At 44.7% G+C, this 17,550-nt stretch overlaps 1 protein-coding gene across 1 annotated transcript in view; it reads right to left on the bottom strand.

The window, feature by feature from the left end:
- The window catches only part of CASKIN1 (CASK interacting protein 1), a 160,551-nt gene that overhangs the window by 55,644 nt on the left and 87,357 nt on the right, over nt 1-17,550 (bottom strand). The window contains exons 2-5 of the mRNA XM_070761710.1: nt 15,633-15,684; nt 7,506-7,603; nt 4,794-4,939; nt 1,857-1,952 (exon numbers count right to left, since the gene is read on the bottom strand). Of these exons, the coding sequence (XP_070617811.1) occupies nt 1,857-1,952; nt 4,794-4,939; nt 7,506-7,603; nt 15,633-15,684 (392 nt within the window). The remainder of the gene's footprint in view (nt 1-1,856; nt 1,953-4,793; nt 4,940-7,505; nt 7,604-15,632; nt 15,685-17,550) is intronic.

Genomic DNA, 17,550 nt, shown 5'->3' with positions numbered 1-17,550 from the left:
ATATGCACTGCTCAAAAAAAATAATAAGGGGAACACACAAAGAACACATCCTAGATCTGAATGAATGAAATATTCTCACTGAATCCTTTGTTCTGTACAAAGTTGAATAGGCACGACAGCAGATGAAATGGATTGTCAGTCAGTGTTGCTTCCTAAGTGGACAGTTTGATTTCACTGAAGTTTGATTTACTTGGGAGTTATATTCTGTTATTTAAGTGTCCCCTTTATTTTTTCCAGCAGTATATAATGCATAACCCCTTTTGCCCCAAATCCTGGTCTTGTGGCCAACAATGCAACGATCTACTCAGTTGTTAAGCAGGAAGTTCACGGGAGGGGGGACGGGACATCAAAGGAACATATGACCTCCCACCCCCAAATCTCAAAGGAAAGGACCAAAGAAAGTGGGGACAGTTCTAACAAAGAGTGCTGGACGCTTGGAACGGGGGGAGGGCAGTGTGGCTGACAGGACTTGGAGACTTTGGCCCGCCACACTTTATTCTTTAGAACAGTGTTTCCCAACCTTGGCATCTTGATCTTCAAGTTGCCAAGTTGCCAAGGTTGGGAAACACTGCTTTAGAAAGCATTCTTGCTGTGGGAATTTGGGAGGGGCTGCTGCATGAGGAATGTAGAGATGTAGCCATAACAAATTCTCTCTGGATTCTCAAGGTCATCCTTTGTTCAACACCTGCACGGAAGTTGATAGGAGTAACAGACACGTTGGCATAAGGAGACTGGTCAATGTGATGAACTTGTGTGTGTGGGAGCAAGGGAATGAACTTGAAACGGAGTGGAAAAACTCACCTAGCTTTAGATTCAGGTTTCTCACAGATGTGCCAAAATGGCTCCACTAATAAGTTGGAACTTTGAGGAATACTTTGCCTTGGACTTTTGATTTAATTTCAGGTGCTTTTTGGAACCCTGACAAAGATCCTTTTATTCTTATTCTTATTCTTAAGTTTTATTTATAAACATATATATACATGACATACAAAACAAAGACATTTAAAAACATGGACATTTGTGTAGCCAATCTGTGTTACAATTCTTATTGTGCTCACCACCTATTACACAACTATTTTTACATATTTATTGTAGACCAGTCATACACATTTATCATATATATATATACACACACACAGTGGTACCTCTACTTAAGAACTTAATTCATTCCGTGACCAGGTTCTTAAGCAGAAACGTTCTTAAGTAGAAGCAATTTTTTCCATAGGAATCAATGTAAAAGCAAATAATGTGTGCAAACCCATTAGGAAAGAAAGAACAAAAGCTCAGAATTTGGGTGGGAGGAGGAGGAGGAAGAAGAGGAGGAGGACTGTCGCTGCTGAAGGAAGAAGGTGAAGTGAGGGGAATCAAAACACCCCAAAACTTTAAGGCTTAAAAAAATAAAAGAGGGACTCTGAGGTGGCAAGGAGGAGCATGATCCTCTCATCTGGACTGCCAAAGTCTCCTTAAGCGCCACCAAAAGGCTCCTCTGGCAGCCAGAAAAGCCCGAGATGTCCGGGATTAAAGGGGGAATGGCAGGAAACTGGCCGGGCCTTAGTGCCAATCTCAAATTTCCTGGGGAATTTTTCCGGGCTCGGGTTCTTAAGTAGAAAATGGTTCTTAAGTAGAGGCAAAAAAAATCCTGAACACCCAGTTCTTATTTAGAAAAGTTCTTAAGTAGAAGCGTTCTTAGGTAGAGGTACCACCGTATATATATTTCCCATTAACAGAGATCCTAATGGCCCCACCAGCTTCCTCCCAACAGCATCTTTGGCACAGAGAAGGTGAGGCTTCGTAACTGGGTTTGTGCCCGGTCCTCTTTCACAATCCTGCCCCCCCACCCCAAAGATTGGTCTTACCCCAACACGGCCAAACTCGCAGGCCAGGTCCAGAGGAGTCTTCCCACAGTTGTCCAGTATGCAAGGGTTGGACTGGTGCTGGAGGAGCATTTCTGACTGGGGGATGGAGAGAAAGAGAGAGAGAGAGAGTGGGAAACCCAGAGACACCCCCCCCTTTGGCACAGACCCAAACTGCCAAATGTACCCATTAGGTCCCCGGAACCCCCCCTCCCCTAATCACCTCCAAAGAGCAGCCACACCAAGGGGCAAAACAGTGGGTACAACCTGTCAATCCAAGCCCCACCTCCTTTTAATGTGTATTACCCACAAGGCACACTTGCCCAATGGATGGGGTGACCCCTGCTAGATGTCTATGGCAGTCTCAGTCACCCAGGTCTTGGTTGTCCTAAGAAGCACCTGGACTTTCCGGTTTTTCTTTGAAGATGTTTTGCTTCTCATCCCAGGAGCTTCTTCAACATCAAAGAAGAAGTTTCTTGGATGAAAAGCAAAATGTCTTCAAAAAAACACCCAGGTGCTTCTTGAAAAAGCACAATGGATTTGACAATGAAAATTAAAGATAAGACACAGAATATTATAAGAATATTTTATGATTGGCTAGAGCAGTGTTTCCCAACCTTGGCAACTTGAAGATATTTGGACTTCAACTCCCAGAATTCCCCAGCCAGCATTTGCTGGCTGGGGAATTCTGGGAGTTGAAGTCCAAATATCTTCAAGTTGCCAAGGTTGGGAAACACTGGGCTAGAGAATGGATATGCATAAATGTTGAATTAGAATAATTACATTTAAAAAGGAAAAATAGAGAATGAATTATGGGAGAGGACAAAACTAGGTTTTGAGGAGGAAGCGCTAGAGGAGCAGCATATGCCTAAAACGAAGGACCGTATACATAGAAATGATTAATAATAATAAACTTAGAAGAGATATTGGTAATGTGGGGGTGGGGGTAAAGTCTGTTAAATGAGAGAGGGATTAAATCAAGATTCACTCAGGGAAAGATAAAGAATGAGAAAGAGGAAGGAGAAAGGTAGAAGGAGGGGAGTAGGAAAGGGGAGAGAAGGAGAAGGAAAGTAGAGGATGGAGGAAGAGGGAGGGGAGTGCGAAGAAATGAAGAATAACAGAGTGAGGGTTAGAAGGAATAAGTACATAATATGAGGTTGACTTTAGAATGATGGAGGGGGAAAAGGTATAATAAAGTATATTATTGATATACACTGCTCAAAAAAATAAAGGGAACACTTAAAAAACAGACTATAACTTCAAGTAAATCAAACTTCTGTGAAATCAAACCGTCCACTTAGGAAGCAACCCTGATTGACAGTCAATTTCACATGCTGTTGTGCAAATGGAATAGTTGTGCAAATGAAATATTCAATGAGAATATTTCATTCATTCAGATCTAGGATGTGTTCTTCGAGTGTTCCCTTTTTCTTTTTTTTTGAGCAGTATATATTAAGGCCATGATGGTGAACTTATGGCAGGGGTGCCACAGGTGCCATGCAGAGCCATATCCGTGGACACGCAAGCCGTTGCCCTAGCTCAGCTCCAGCGTGCATGCATGTGCCGGCCAGCTTATGCTGCCCCCTCCCCTCCCAGGAGTCTCCATGTGGCCTGCTTTGGATGCTAAGTAAGTACAGGGCTCGCACAGAGGCTCTCAGAGACCTATGGAGCTGGAGAGGGCAAAAAATGGGGCCACAGGAAGTCAAGAAATGAGCCGTTTCTGGCCACCAGAGGACGTCCGGGTGGGCAGGGGAGTCTGTTTTCGCCTTCCCCATGCTCCAAGAAAGGCTGGGGAAGACGAAAAATGAGCCTATTTGGCACAAGGGAAGTCAGGAAATGGGCCATTTCTGGCCTCCAGAGGGCCTCTGAAGGGGTGCAGGAGGCTGTTTTCATCCTCCCCAGGCTCCAGGAAAGCCTCTGTAGCCTGTGGAGGGTGAAAATTGGGCCTACCGGGCCCAAGGGAAGTCAGGAAATGGGCCATTTCCGGCCTCCAGAGGGCCTCTGGGGGGTGGGAGAGGCTGTTTTTATCCTCCCCAGGCTTCAGGAAAGCCTCTGTAGCCTGGGGAGGGTGAAAAATGGGCCTAATGGGCCTGCCAGAAGTTTGGAAATGAGTCATTTCCAACCTCCAGAGGCTTCAGGGAGGCTGCTAAACCCAAAATGGAGCATGGGGGAGTGTGGGGGTTGTGCATGCATGCCCAGGGGTGGGGCACTGTGGAGAGTCACACATGCATGCAAATGGGGACAGGGGGTATGGGGGGCATTGAATTATGGTGTGGGCATGCACACGTGTACTACCACGTGTGTGGGCATGCTTTCAGCACCCAAGTAAAAAAAGGCTCGCCATCCCTTTATTAAGGTACATGCATTTATATATATATACTGCTCAAAAAATATAAAGGGGACACTTAAACAACCCAATATAACTCCAAGTAAATCGAACTTCTGTGAAATCAAACTGTCCACTTAGGAAGAAACACTGATTGTCCATCAATTTCACATGTTGTTGTGCAAATGGAATAGTTGTGCAAATGAAATATTCGAACACCGATTGACAATCAATTTCACACCCAGCTTTGCACAGAACAAAGTATTCAATGAGAATATTTCATTCATTCAGATCTAGGATGTGTTTTTTGAGTGTTCCCTTTAATTTTTTGAGCAGTGTATATGATTATGGTGTAGAAAAAACTGCTACAGACACACACACACCCGCCCACACTCCATGGGCTTCCAGGAGAGGAAAAATATAATGGTCTGAAAGTTTCTTGAGCTGTAAAAGGCGATGGGGTGTGGGGGGGAACCGCCCTTTCCAACTTCCAAGATTCTGCCAACGCAGCTTTTCTCAACCTTGGCACCTTGAAGATGGTGTGAACTTCAATTCCCACCCTCGTATACTTTGCGGTGCTCCTCCGACGGAGACGGCTTCGTGCTGGCTCTTACCACGTCGTAGTGCCCGTGCTGAGCCGCCAAGTGCAAAGGGATCTGTCCCTCGTCCGAAGGGATGTTGACCGAGGAGCCGGCCTTCAGCACCAGCTTCATGGGCTCCTTCTTCCCTTGCCAGGCAGCGTAGTGCAAGGGTCGCATCCCTGCAGAAAAGGCAGAAATTCAGCCACGGAGAGAGAGGGAGCAGGTCCTTCGACAGAACAGCCGTCCCGCAAAGCCAAGAGACGAACCCAGATTAAGGATTAATCTGAAGAGAGGCGAGGGCAGTGTCGGCTTCTGCCTTCCTTCTCCTTCAGCCTGCTTGTATCGGCTTCCATTTGAAATGGTGGGAGGGGAGAGGACATTGGAATTCTGGGGGAGGGGGGCGGGGAGGAAGATGTGCTGTAGGGCCCTGCTGAGAAAGTTTGAAAAAGTAATAGGGAGTAATGGCATCCCCCTTTTCTGCCAGGCGCTGCTATGTAGCTTGGACTTGTTTATCACAGGATCAAGGTCAATGGCCATTGCATACCATAGAAACATAGAAACATAGAAGTCTGACGGCAGAAAAAGACCTCATGGTCCATCTAGTCTGCCCTTATACTATTTTCTGTATTTTATCTTAGGATGGATATATGTTTATCCCAGGCATGTTTAAATTCAGTTACTGTGGATTTACCAACCACGTCTGCTGGAAGTTTGTTCCAAGGATCTACTACTCTTTCAGTAAAATAATATTTTCTCATGTTGCTTTTGATCTTTCCCCCAACTAACTTCAGATTGTGTCCCCTTGTTCTTGTGTTCACTTTCCTATTAAAAACACTTTCCCCCTGGACCTTATTTAACCCTTTGTGGAGAACCTCATGGATGATGCTCCCACCTGACACCTAAGGAGATAGGGCAGTGATGGCAAATCTAGAGCATGGGTGCTACAGGTGGCACGTGGAGCCATATCTGCTGGCACGCAAGCCATTGCCCTAGCTTGGCCAACATGCATGTGTGTGCCGGCCAGCTGATTTTTTGCTCACACAGAGGCTCTGGGAGGGCGTTTTTGGCTTCCAGAGAGCCTCCAGGGGGATGGGGGAGGGTGTTTTTATCCTCTCCCCGCTCCAGGGAAGCCTTTGGAGGGTGGGGAGGGCAAAATGCGAGCCTACTGGGCCCACCAGAACTTGGGAGACAGAGGGCCTATGGTGGGGGCGAGGAAAGCTGTTTTTGCCCTTCGAAGGCATTGAATTATGGGTGTGGGCACTCACGCATGTGCGATAGCATGCACGCACGCTCCTTTGGCATCTGAGGAAAAATAGGTTTGCCATCACTGACATAGGGATTGGATGGATGACCCAGGGGAGTTGCTGGGACGGATTTGGGATCTTTGTAATACACGTTCTACGTGTCTTTCTCCTCAGGCTTTGCTTTGCTTTTGATGTGTTCACTTCTGATCCGGTAAAAATACTCTTTTAAGTTCAAATGAACTCTGAGTTTTACTTTCCTGGATTCTGAAGGGAAGCAGATGTGACTGGCAGCTTTTGTGAGCCGTTGCCAGTTATTGAAATCAGGTGTTTAAGCTTCTCCTGTCCGATATATTCTGTATTTGTTTGGTTTTGGCTCCAATGAACAGTGGGACATCTACCCATGGAGTAGATGAATAAATTTGTTATTTACTTATTAGGTTTATAGACCGCCCTTCTCCTCATGGACTCAGGGTGACTTACAAGGATAAAAAGACACAGTAAAAATAGAGTGCAATTAAAACGTTAGAAAATTAGATAAAACCCAATCTAAAACAATCAAGCATCCCACATTCATACTGATGCTCGCTCATGGACCCCAGGCCTGCCGGATTAAGATATGTTTTTAAACGCCTTTTGAAAGGTGAGAAGAGTGGGGGCCGTGCGAATCTCTGGAGAGAGGACCGGAGCTGCAACAGAGAAGGCTCTTCCCCACGTCCACCAGGCATGATAGTAAGTGCCCACTTTTTCCTTGTCCTTCCAACCTTTTGGTGAAAATTTTGGAAACATCTTAGCAATGCGCGATGGGTGTGAAGTGCCATTTTTTTAAAAAAATAAGGGATTGCCAGTGTTAACTTATAATTTTGGTTCCAAAGTTTTTCCCATTCATTTAGATTTTATTCATTTTATTTATTTATTTATTAGATTTGTATGCCGCTCCTCTCCGTAGACTCGGGGCGGCTCACAACACAATAAAAACAGTTTATAACAAATCTAATAATTTACAATATAAAATATTAAAACCCCCATTATTACACAGACATACACACAAGCATACCATACATAAATTGTATAGGCCCGGGGGAGATATCTCAGTTGCCCCATGCCTGACGATAAAGGTGGGTTTTAAGGAGTTTGCGAAACGTGAGGAGGGTAGGGATTTATCGGAATAACCAAAATTTACATTTTTAAAAAAATTGTTTGGACGTTGTTTTCTCCCTTGCTGCTTGAAAAAGGGCCCACCCACCCAGCCCCGGGGTTGAAACTGAGTCTGACCTTTATTCCTCCACCCGAAGCACAGCTGATAAGCTCCATCAGCTGTGTTCCGGGGGGGATTCCAGCTACTGACCATGCACGGAAGCGAAATTGCATGAGGATATGCACACATGTGGAAACATCGCAATGCGAACCGGTGGCAAATGTAAGTGGCCCCTGCCCTTGCATGCCACCTTCACACACACACACACACACACACACACACACACACCAGCCTGCGTATGCTTGCCTTTGTTGTCCTTGATATCCACCGCAGCCTGGGCCTCCAGAAGCAGCAGGATGAGCTCCGTGTTGCCGTTGAGGGCAGCATGATGCAAAGCGGAGAACCTGCCACGACAGGAGCAAAAGTCACCAAAGGCCTCCCTTCCCTTCCCTGCGAACCTCAAGCTGATCTCGTCACAGGAAAGCCGCTATTGGAATGGTGCATCTCTGTTTTGGTCACCACGATAACATAAGATGTCGAGACTTGGAAAAAGTGTAGAGAAAAGCAACCAGGATGATTAGAGGGCTGGAGACGGAAACATATCAAGAACAGAACTGGGTTTGGCTCGTCTAGAGAAAAGAAGAATTAGGAGTGACATGATAGCAGAATTCCAATCTTTGAGGGGCTGCCACAAAGAAGAATGGGTCAAATTATTCTCCAAAGCACCAGAAACAATGGAGGGAAACGAATCAAAGAGAAAAGCAACCTGGAATTAAGGAGAAACTTCCTAACAGTGAGGACAATTAACCAGTGGAACAACTTGCCACCAGAAATCGTGGGCGCTCCATCACTGAAGGTTTTTAAGAAGAGACTGGACAGCCACTTGTCTGGAATGGCATAGGGCTGTGAAGGCTGATAATTTGGGTGTGTCTTATACTCTGAGTGTAGCCTTTTTCGAAGCTTTTTCCCCAGCCCTAACTAGGTGCTAACGATCTTCCCAGCTCTTACCTTGCAGGTTCTTTCATTGTTATTCTCTGCAAAGAATGTTTTCCAAGCCCTAAGTCTTTGCAGCGGTTTTTTTTTCATTTCTCTAACTTGCTCCAAATAAGATTCTTTCCAGCCCTAACCAGGAGCTAACAATGTTCCCAGCTCTTACTGGCTTGCAAGCTCTGTTATTGTTACTCTCATAAAGTTTTTTTTAAAGCCCTTAACCAGGGGATAAAATAATGTGCTGAAGCTGACCAGATTAAGGATACTATCAAGATGAATATCTGGTAAGCAGATTCCTCCCCCCTATTTTCCTCCCCCAAAACTAAGGTGCGTCTTATACTCCGGTCCATCTTATACTCTGAAAAATATGGCACATAAAAGAAAAAGACTAACAAACATACATTCACATAAAAGAAGATGTTCATATGTACATATTTACATCTGTCATTAGTTGTCACTTATAAATCTCTCTACATTTTAATATAGAGGACATTCCTACACACTTGTTAACCATCTTGTTAACTCTTATACTATGCAACCTAAAGATAAAATATCTATTTCAAAAGTATCCTGTTCATGTTTATAAGTTTAACTTAAGTTGTTTTTTTAATTAAACCAATGTATTAATTTGGTTTTAAAACTCTGAATATGTCTTCAGAGTTTTATCTTTGTTCGATAACTGGTATGTTAATCTAATACTTGAATTAATTGGATTCGTTTTGATTCTTTTCATGTGGAAGAAAAGAAGGTTTAACAATTAGGTTTCTTCTGTATTTATGTTATCACCAGCGGTGGGCTACCAGCTGAACCATTAAATAGAGCTTGCCGCCGCGGCTCATAAGTTCTTGCGGGACCAGCGTGGTTTTGCTGCTGCACCTGTGGAGGTAGCAAAATTGCGTCTGTGTTTAGGCGAGGTTTTACCTGCGGCTCCATGCGCGATTTTGCTATCTCCACAGCTGCAGCAGCAAAATCGCGCTGGACCCGCAAGATCTTACGAGCCGCGGTGGCGAGCTCAATTTAGCATCCCGGCTCGTAGCTCACTGCTGGTTATCACGGCATTTGTCTGGTTTAATGTTTTAAGTACAGTAGTACCTCTAGATACGAGTTTAATTCATTCCAGAAGGGAGCTTGTATGTCAAACAACTTGTATCTGGAACAAATGGCTTTAGACTTTGTTTTTCCCCTCCGAGATAACCAGAAGCAAGGATTCTTGCGCCACCTAGTGGACGCTCGGCTCGTATCCCGAATTTGAGCTCCGGTCTGGAACAGAAATTTCCCTCCCCTCGTGGCTCATATCTTGGAATACTTGCATGTGGAGCAGCTCGTATCTAGAGGTACTACTGTATTTATTTTGGTCAAGCCAACTGGGTCGCCATCACTGGTGTAGGGGGTTGGGCTAGAAGACCTTTCAGATCCTTCCCAGCTGTCTTCTGATTCTGATGCTCCTTAATAACCGAGCTCTGGATTGCAAAGCTGGACTCAGTACCTGCAGGGTGGCTCTTCTATTCTCAGCAAGAGGCTGGCCAGAATTTCTGCAGGTCTTTCTCCCAGCCCTCTTAAATCTCATTTCACCTGCAGACTTTTATTTTTTATCTCCCCCCTCCCCACTTTCCTCTGTCTAATTAAAACTCCTGATTATTTTTTTATTTTTTAAAGCCTGCTTCTCTTTTAGTCTAGCTGGGTTTTTGATTTCCGGAACAGCTCTTTCTTGTCAGCATTATACGATTGCTTTATTAGTTTTTAATCCTCAGCTGCATAATGTGCAGCTTGGCACAGAAGGGGGAATCTGAAATGAAAACACCCAGAGATAATTTAAAAAAGAAAAAACATTCCTGTCTCTACAATGGTGAGCACAATAACTCCGGTGAGCCCTGGGCAGCAACGGTGCAGGGAGAAGGGGGAATGGCCCAGCACCCCCTGCAAGGACTCTCCAGCGGGCCCAGCATCCTACTCCAAGGTGAAAGGATGCCCATGCAATGGGTTAGTCCTAAAAGTCAAGATGGCAGCCCATGATCACGTGATCAAAGCTCCTCCATTTTTAAATACAACTCAGATGTACAGTGGTACCTCTACTTACGAAAGTAATTCGTTCCGTGACCCTGGCTCTTAAGTAGAAAAGTTTGTAAGAAGAAGCAATTTTTCCCATGTAAAAGCAAATAATGTGTGCAATTGGGGAAACCACAGGGAGGGTGGAGGCCCTGTTTCCTCCCAGGAGATTCCTAGAGAGGCCCCACAGAGGCTTCTCCCCGCCTTTTTTGACCTTGTTTCCTCTCAGGAGATTTATTTTATTTTACTTATTTATTTATTTTGTCAAACAATTATAGGGTGATAATTTGTTCAAATAAAACATTAGATAAGTAATGATAAAAAGTAACAAAAGAAGACAATAGGACAGGGACGATAGGCATAGTGGCGCTCTCTATCTTCCTAGAGAGGCCCCACAGAGACTTCTTCCTGCCGTTTCCGGCTCTGTTTCCTCCCAGGAGATTCCTAGAGAGACCCCACGGAGGCTTCTCCCCACCTTTTCTGGCCCTGTTTCCTCCCAGGAGATTCCTATAAAAGCCCCACGGAGGCTTCTCCCCTCCTTTTCCGGCCCTGTGCCGGCAGATACGGCTCTGTGTGCCACCTGAGGCACCCGTGCCATAGGTTCGCCATCACTGACCTATACCATATCAGATAAGCGATTGATGAGTCTCTTCTTAAAAGCCTCCAGTGGTGGAGCACCCACAATTTCTAAAGACAAGCCGTTCCACTGGTTTATTGTTCTGACTTTTATAAAGTTTCTCCTTAATTCGAGGTTCTAGACCTTTTTAGAGATCTTTCATGGGAAATTGGCCAATTCTAATCCCAGGCCTCCCTCTTGCTCTGCAGATGGATTGAAGAGGTTGTGATTTGACAACCATCGATAGAAGATGCATCATGAAAACATGGACTGAAGCTACCCACAATAGAGGGAAGGGTTGGTGAGGACGATGGAATTTGCAGTGACAGCTAAATTGACTTCCTTGATCGGCAAAAAGACATTATCTCCACTTATGGTTGACTGGAAACCCCCTTGTTGAAGACCTTTTTTGCATGAAACAAGGGGGGGGGGAGATGCAGCGGTGAATTGTGGTTTTGATGGTTTAAAAAAATGGGTAATAGAAAAATGTGAGCTTTTTTTGTAATCACAGGGGAAGAGAATTTTGTAATTGTGCTCATATTTGCTGCAAAGGAAATAGGAAGCTGCTTCTAATTCTTTATATTTTTGTTTTTTTGCATTTTGCCCCTTCCCTCTCTCCCTTCTCCTCTTTGTCCCTTTCTCACTTTCCATCCTTCTAATGTTCCTTCCTTCCTTCCTCCCTTCCTCTTTGTCCCTTTCCCATCTTCCTTCCTTCCTTCCTTCCTTCCATCCTTCTAATGCTCATTCCTTCCTTTTCCTTCCTTCCTTCACCTCTTTGTCCCTTTCTCACTTTCCATCCTTCTAATCTTCCTCCCTCCCTCCCTCCCTCTTTGTCCCTTTCCCATCTTCCTTCCTTCTCATCTTCCTCCCTCCCACCCTTCCTTCCCAGCCTCATTCCTCCCTCCCTCCCTCTTTCACTCCTTATTACTTGGTTAGCTTTTATGTTAGCTTTATAAAACTTTTAATTAAAATTTTATTTAAGAAGAAAGAGAATATAGTTCAGCCGCCGCCTCTGGGAACGAGGGTAATTTCATAGCTGAGGTCATTAGCAAAGGAAGAGAAAAGGCGCTTCACCAAGTCCGGTAGAGCAGCCCCTGAAGCACCAGCCTTGAGTTGGCTTGCAGACACCCCAAATCCTGTCTCCAACCAGTTTTCTGGACTTTGGGGGTTACCAGGAAGGTGGCAGGGAATCGGCCTCCTGACCTCAAAACAAGGGCAGCAGGAGTGCACGCTCCTCTAAATACAGCAACCTTCCGGGCAGTAATGGGCAGCCAAAATTTTTACTGCCACACTGTGGGTGTGGCTTATTTTGTGGGTGTGACTTGCTGGTCATGTGACTGGGTAGGAGTGGCTTGCTGGCCATGTGACTAGGTGGGAGTGGCTTGAACGATCATCATCGTTCAAGTGAACAGTTAAATCCTCGACTTACAACCTCCCCAGTGTTGCTCTCTGGGGTGAAAAATTCCTTTGTGTTTCCTGTGCTCTCCTTCCTGGGTCACTCCCTGCCTCAGGCTGGGTAGCTAGGTGAACGGGTGCCAATCAGCTGTTGAGAAAAGATGAGGAAGGAAATAGGCCCCCTGCAACTCCTGCCGGTGCTGGTCTCCCCGCCGCTTTCCGAGGAGGAGGAGGAGGATGGGAGGGTGGGATGGACAGCTGGAGCTGGGCACTCAGGTTCATTTATGTTGTCAGCCGCCCCGAGTCCTCGGAGAGGGGCAGCATACAAATCCAATAAATAAATAAATAAATTTTCACTGGTGGAACTGCATTCTACCCCGTCCTGCCTGCTCCCACCCCGGGTTCCAGGGGAAGGGTCAGTAGGTGGGAGAACTAGTCACTGCAACTGCAGATGGCCAAGAGTTTGGGGCAGGGGTGAAATGCTGCCAGTTCGGCCCAGTTCGGGCGTACCAATAGCGGTGGCTGCCGATCAGTTAGAGGTTGCCGCTCCTGCTGCTTTCAGTATGTTGCATGCACAGCTTTGGGTTTCTGACGTGCACTCGGTGAGATTTTGCTTCTGCGCATGCTCAGGAAGCAAAATCTTGTGAGAGAATGCATGCGCACGAGAGATTTCAGTAATTTTTTTTCATTCCGTGCATGCGCAGAAGCAAAAAACTGCAGAAATTTCACCCCTCTTGAGATTTTGATTCCTGCGCATGCACAGAAGCAAAATCTTGCCGGGACACGCATGTGTGCATGCCACAAATCTGAAGCTGCATGCTCAGCTTCATTTTTACTACCAGTTCAGCATCCTCTTCCATGTCAGGAATTAAAAATCCTGAGATAATATTTTAATGCAGAAGATAGGCCCCTGTTGAGAATGCTGAGTCATTCTGAGGCAGTTGAGCCTGCAGCAACCTAGTAATTATGTAAATAGTATATGCAACAGCTCTCTGTTCTCTGTTCCCTGTTAGCTGTGCTCTGTTTGTGAGAAGTGTGCTCTGAAGAAGCAGTATTGCTGTATAAGTTGGTTCCTGTGAGTTATTGAACTAAGATAGTTGTACCAAGGTAATAGTAAGATACTAGTTTATTGTATGTATAGTATAGATAGATAGTAGTAGTATAAAGAAGTAAATATATTTTTCCAAGACTTCCTAATGCTGCTGTGTTTCATTGAAGACTTCAACTCCATATCTATTGGTCTGTGGGTGGCTGGCTGGTTGGGCTGGCTAGTTTCCGCAAATGCAGCTCTGATATTCCATACCAGTAGGAACCTGATACTGCCGCTGGTGGTTCAGAGAACCAGTACCAGTAGCCATATGAGCAATGATGGGCAGCAGTCGGTGCGGTCAAGTGCGCAGTCCCGGTAGAAAATTCCGGGATGCTGGTAAGCAAGAGGTTGGACTAGAAGACCTCCAAGGTCCCTTCCAACTCTTGTTATTCTGTTGTTTGTCTGATGGAGAGAAAAGTGAGCCATGAATCTGATTAACAAACAGGCAGGAGTCCATCAGGAAGCAAATCACAAGCCAAAAACGGAACCAGAGAAGGAAATTGCAATGCAATTATAACCTGGGGGAAAAGATCTGTTTGTTCCACAGTTGTCCGTGTGACCTCCAACCGATCCAGACCGATTTTGACCTGCCAGCCATGGACAAAACCCAAAAATTCCGGTCGAATTAACTTTCTTCTGGCGGATAAAATTCTTTCTTCCATCCATTTTTAAATTTATTCTCTAGCTTTGATTGTTTATCTGGTATTCGAGGGGTATTCATTGGATAGATTCTCAGAATTTTATTTAATTTGTTTAATTTATTCAATTTTTGAGCTGCCCAACTCCTTTTGGACTCTGGGCAGCATACAATCAATAAAATGGTATAAAAACAGTGTAAAATCCCCTTAATAAAAATATTTGTACTTCTGGGCGGGAACTTGATGCTATTGCTCACAGCCCCCAAGCCTGCCAGAGCCAGGTTTTTAAGGCTTCCCAGAAGGCCAGGAGAGTGGGAGCAAAGCAGATCTGTGGAGGTAGTTGATTCTAGAGATCTGGAGCCACCACAAAGAAGGCCCTCCCACACAGCCTTTTCATGTGTGTCCCCCCCTGGGATTCTAGAACTCTAGAAATAATATTTTTTTAACAATTGAAAAGGGGAATGGAGCCAGTATCCACCAAGAGATTGTAGGAACTCTCATAATGTTCTTTCTGCGCCAACTCAGTTTTGCAAGAAATTATTGAGTCTGTCATCTGCACCTCTATAATTGTCTGGTTTGGTTCTGCAACCCAACAAGACAGACACAGACTGAGGATAATCAGAACTACAGAAAAAACAATTGCTGCCAACCTGCCTTCCATGGAGGACCTGTATACTGTACGAGTCAAAAAAAAGGCTGTGAAAATATTTACTGGCTCCTCACATCCTGGACATAAACTGTTTCAACTTCTACCCTCAAAATGATGCTATGGAGCACTGCCCACCAAGACAACTAGACACAAGAAAAGTTTTTCCCCCAAACACCATCACTCTGCTAAACAAATAATTCCCTTAACACTGTCAAACTATTTACTAAGTCTGCACTACTATTACTACTAGTTTTTTCCTCATCATTCCTATCACCCATCTCCTCCCACTTATGACTGTATGACTGTAACTTGTTGCTTGCATCCTTAATATTTATAATTAATATATATCCTTTTATTAATATTGATTGTTTCCTGACAGCTTTTGACAATCATTAAGTGTTGCACCTTATGATTCTTGACAAATGTATCTTTTTTCTTTTATGTACACTGAGAGCATCTGCACTAAAGACAAATTCCTTGTGTGTCCAATCACACTTGGCCAATAAAAAAATCTATTCTATTCTATTCCATTCCATTTCATTCCACTCCACTCTATTCCACTCCACAACACTTGCCCCATAAAGAATTCTATTCTATTCCTATTCTATTCTACTCTACTCTACTCTACTCTAATTCAATTCCACTCTACTCCATAACACTTGCCCAATAAAGAATTCTATTCTATTCCTATTCTATTCTATTCTACTCTATTCTAATTCCATTCCACTCTACTCCACAATACTTGCCCAATAAAGAATTCTATTCTACTCTACTCTACTCCATTCCATTCCACTCCACAACACTTGCCCCATAAAGAATTCTATTCTATTATATTCCATTCCACTCCATTCTATTCTATTCCATTCCATTCTAAAAGGAAGAGAAACTCCCCACAAAAATGCTTGTGAGCCTCCATGAGAAAAGAGGATATTCTATGGAGTCCTCTGGGATAAGAGGCCACCCACCGATCATGGGGAGACACACAGAGAGCCGGGCTTTGCCAACTCACCCATCCGTGTCCTGGAAGTTCACGTTCACCCGTTTGGTTGATCCAAGGAGCTCTGGGGGGGAAGAGGGAGAAGAGAGATGGGTTAGAGGAGGGGAAGCCTTTTCCCTGGGAATCTCTCCAGGCACTCCCGGAAATGCATCGGCTGCCCAAAATACCCACTTTGGGAATAATTGGTGTGCATTTCCATCACAGCACCTCCATTATAAAGCCCGCTTCCTTCCGAACAGAAGCCAGCCGCCTCCCCGACGTTCCTTGAAAAGCTTTTAAAGGAAGAAGCTTTCTCGGAGGGTCTTTGGAGGTGGAGGTCTATTTTTATTACCCCTGTTCTACAGTCGTGGTTATTATGAAGCATTGTTTGGCTCCGGTGTATTATTCTCTGGATGTTTTTCATGCGATGCTGTACGTCACTGGGCATTGTGAGGACGAAGCGATTTAAGCAATTTGGTAACTCGACAAATGGATGCACTCTGAGCTGGGGCTCGCTCGGTTTTGCCCGGAGGGTCCAGCAAAATGGATGTTTGGATTGGTCAAAAACCAAAACAATCCATCAAATTCCTTGCTGGTGACGCGGAGCTACTGGAGCCAGGTGAGGCTAGGGCCCTGCACCCCTGGCCCTTCTGCAAAAGGGACCCTCAGCAAAGGCATAGGAAGCAGGCACGAGAGAGAATACATGCACCCACCCATCCATACATACATACACACATTAAGAATTTGAGGTTTATTTTTCCCATCTTTACAACCCACCTGCTGGCTAATAACACAACGCAAGCCTTTGTTCATCCGGGCCATCTTTTCAAACAGAGGTGGTGGGTAAAAGGAAGGCAGTGCTTTAAATCAGGGGTCTCCAATTGTGGCAACTTTAAGACTTGTGGACTTCAACGCCCAGAACAGCTTTGCTGGCTGAAGACCCAGATTGTTGGGGGCAAGAAGCTGAGAGAGGGCTGCATAAGCACTTTGAAGCAACAGCATACTTGGCAGCGTACCCAAGGCAGCGTGCCTGGATCAACACTCTTCATACTCTATATAAATAACCTTTGCAATCATATTATAAGCAACTGCGTTCTCTTCACCAACGATGTAAAACTTTTCAACACCACCAATGACATAGTTACTCTCCAAAAATATCTTGACTTTGTGTCTGAATGGTCAAACATCTGGCAACTCCAAACCTCAACTAAAAAATGCTCTGTCCTACCCATTGGCAAAAAAGAATCAAAACACCAAATACAAGCTGAATAAACAAGACCTTGCAGACAACCCTCACTCCATTAAAGACCTTGGAATATTCCAGCGGCCGATAAGGTCCCACAGAGTTGGCCTTCTCCAGGTCCCGTCGACTAAACAATGTCATTTGGTGGGCCCCAGGGAAAGAGCCTTCTCTGTGGTGGCCCCGGCCCTCTGGAATCAACTCCCCCCCGGAGATTAGAACTACTCCCACACTCCTTGTCTTCCATAAACTACTTAAGACCCACCTATACTGCCAGGCATGGGGGATTTGAGACATTTTCCCCCCAGGCTTATTATAATTTATGTTTGGTATGTATGTGCTGTTTGGTTTTTAATTATGATAGGGTTTTTAGTTTTTTAATATTAGATTTGTGCCATTATAATATTGTTTTTATCGTTGTTGTGAGCCACCCCGAGTCTTCGGAGAGGGGCGGCATACAAATCTAATAAATTATTATTATTATTATTATTATTATTATTATTATTATTAATATTCATATAAAATGATCCAAGTGCCAAAGCCCAGTGCAACAACATCGTCAAAAAGACTTCAAGAGTTGTTAACCTAATCCTATGCATCTTCTGCTCTGGTAATCTCACACTACTAACCAGAGCATGCAAAACTTTCACCAGACTATCCTTGAATACAGCTCATCTGTCTGGAACCCACACCACATTTTGGACATAAACA

This window comes from Erythrolamprus reginae, chromosome 9 (genome assembly GCF_031021105.1).
Source record: "Erythrolamprus reginae isolate rEryReg1 chromosome 9, rEryReg1.hap1, whole genome shotgun sequence".
Classification (NCBI taxonomy): domain Eukaryota; kingdom Metazoa; phylum Chordata; class Lepidosauria; order Squamata; family Dipsadidae; genus Erythrolamprus; species Erythrolamprus reginae.
The sequence above is the reverse complement of the archived record's forward strand: the minus strand, read 5'-3'. Positions and strand labels throughout refer to the sequence as shown.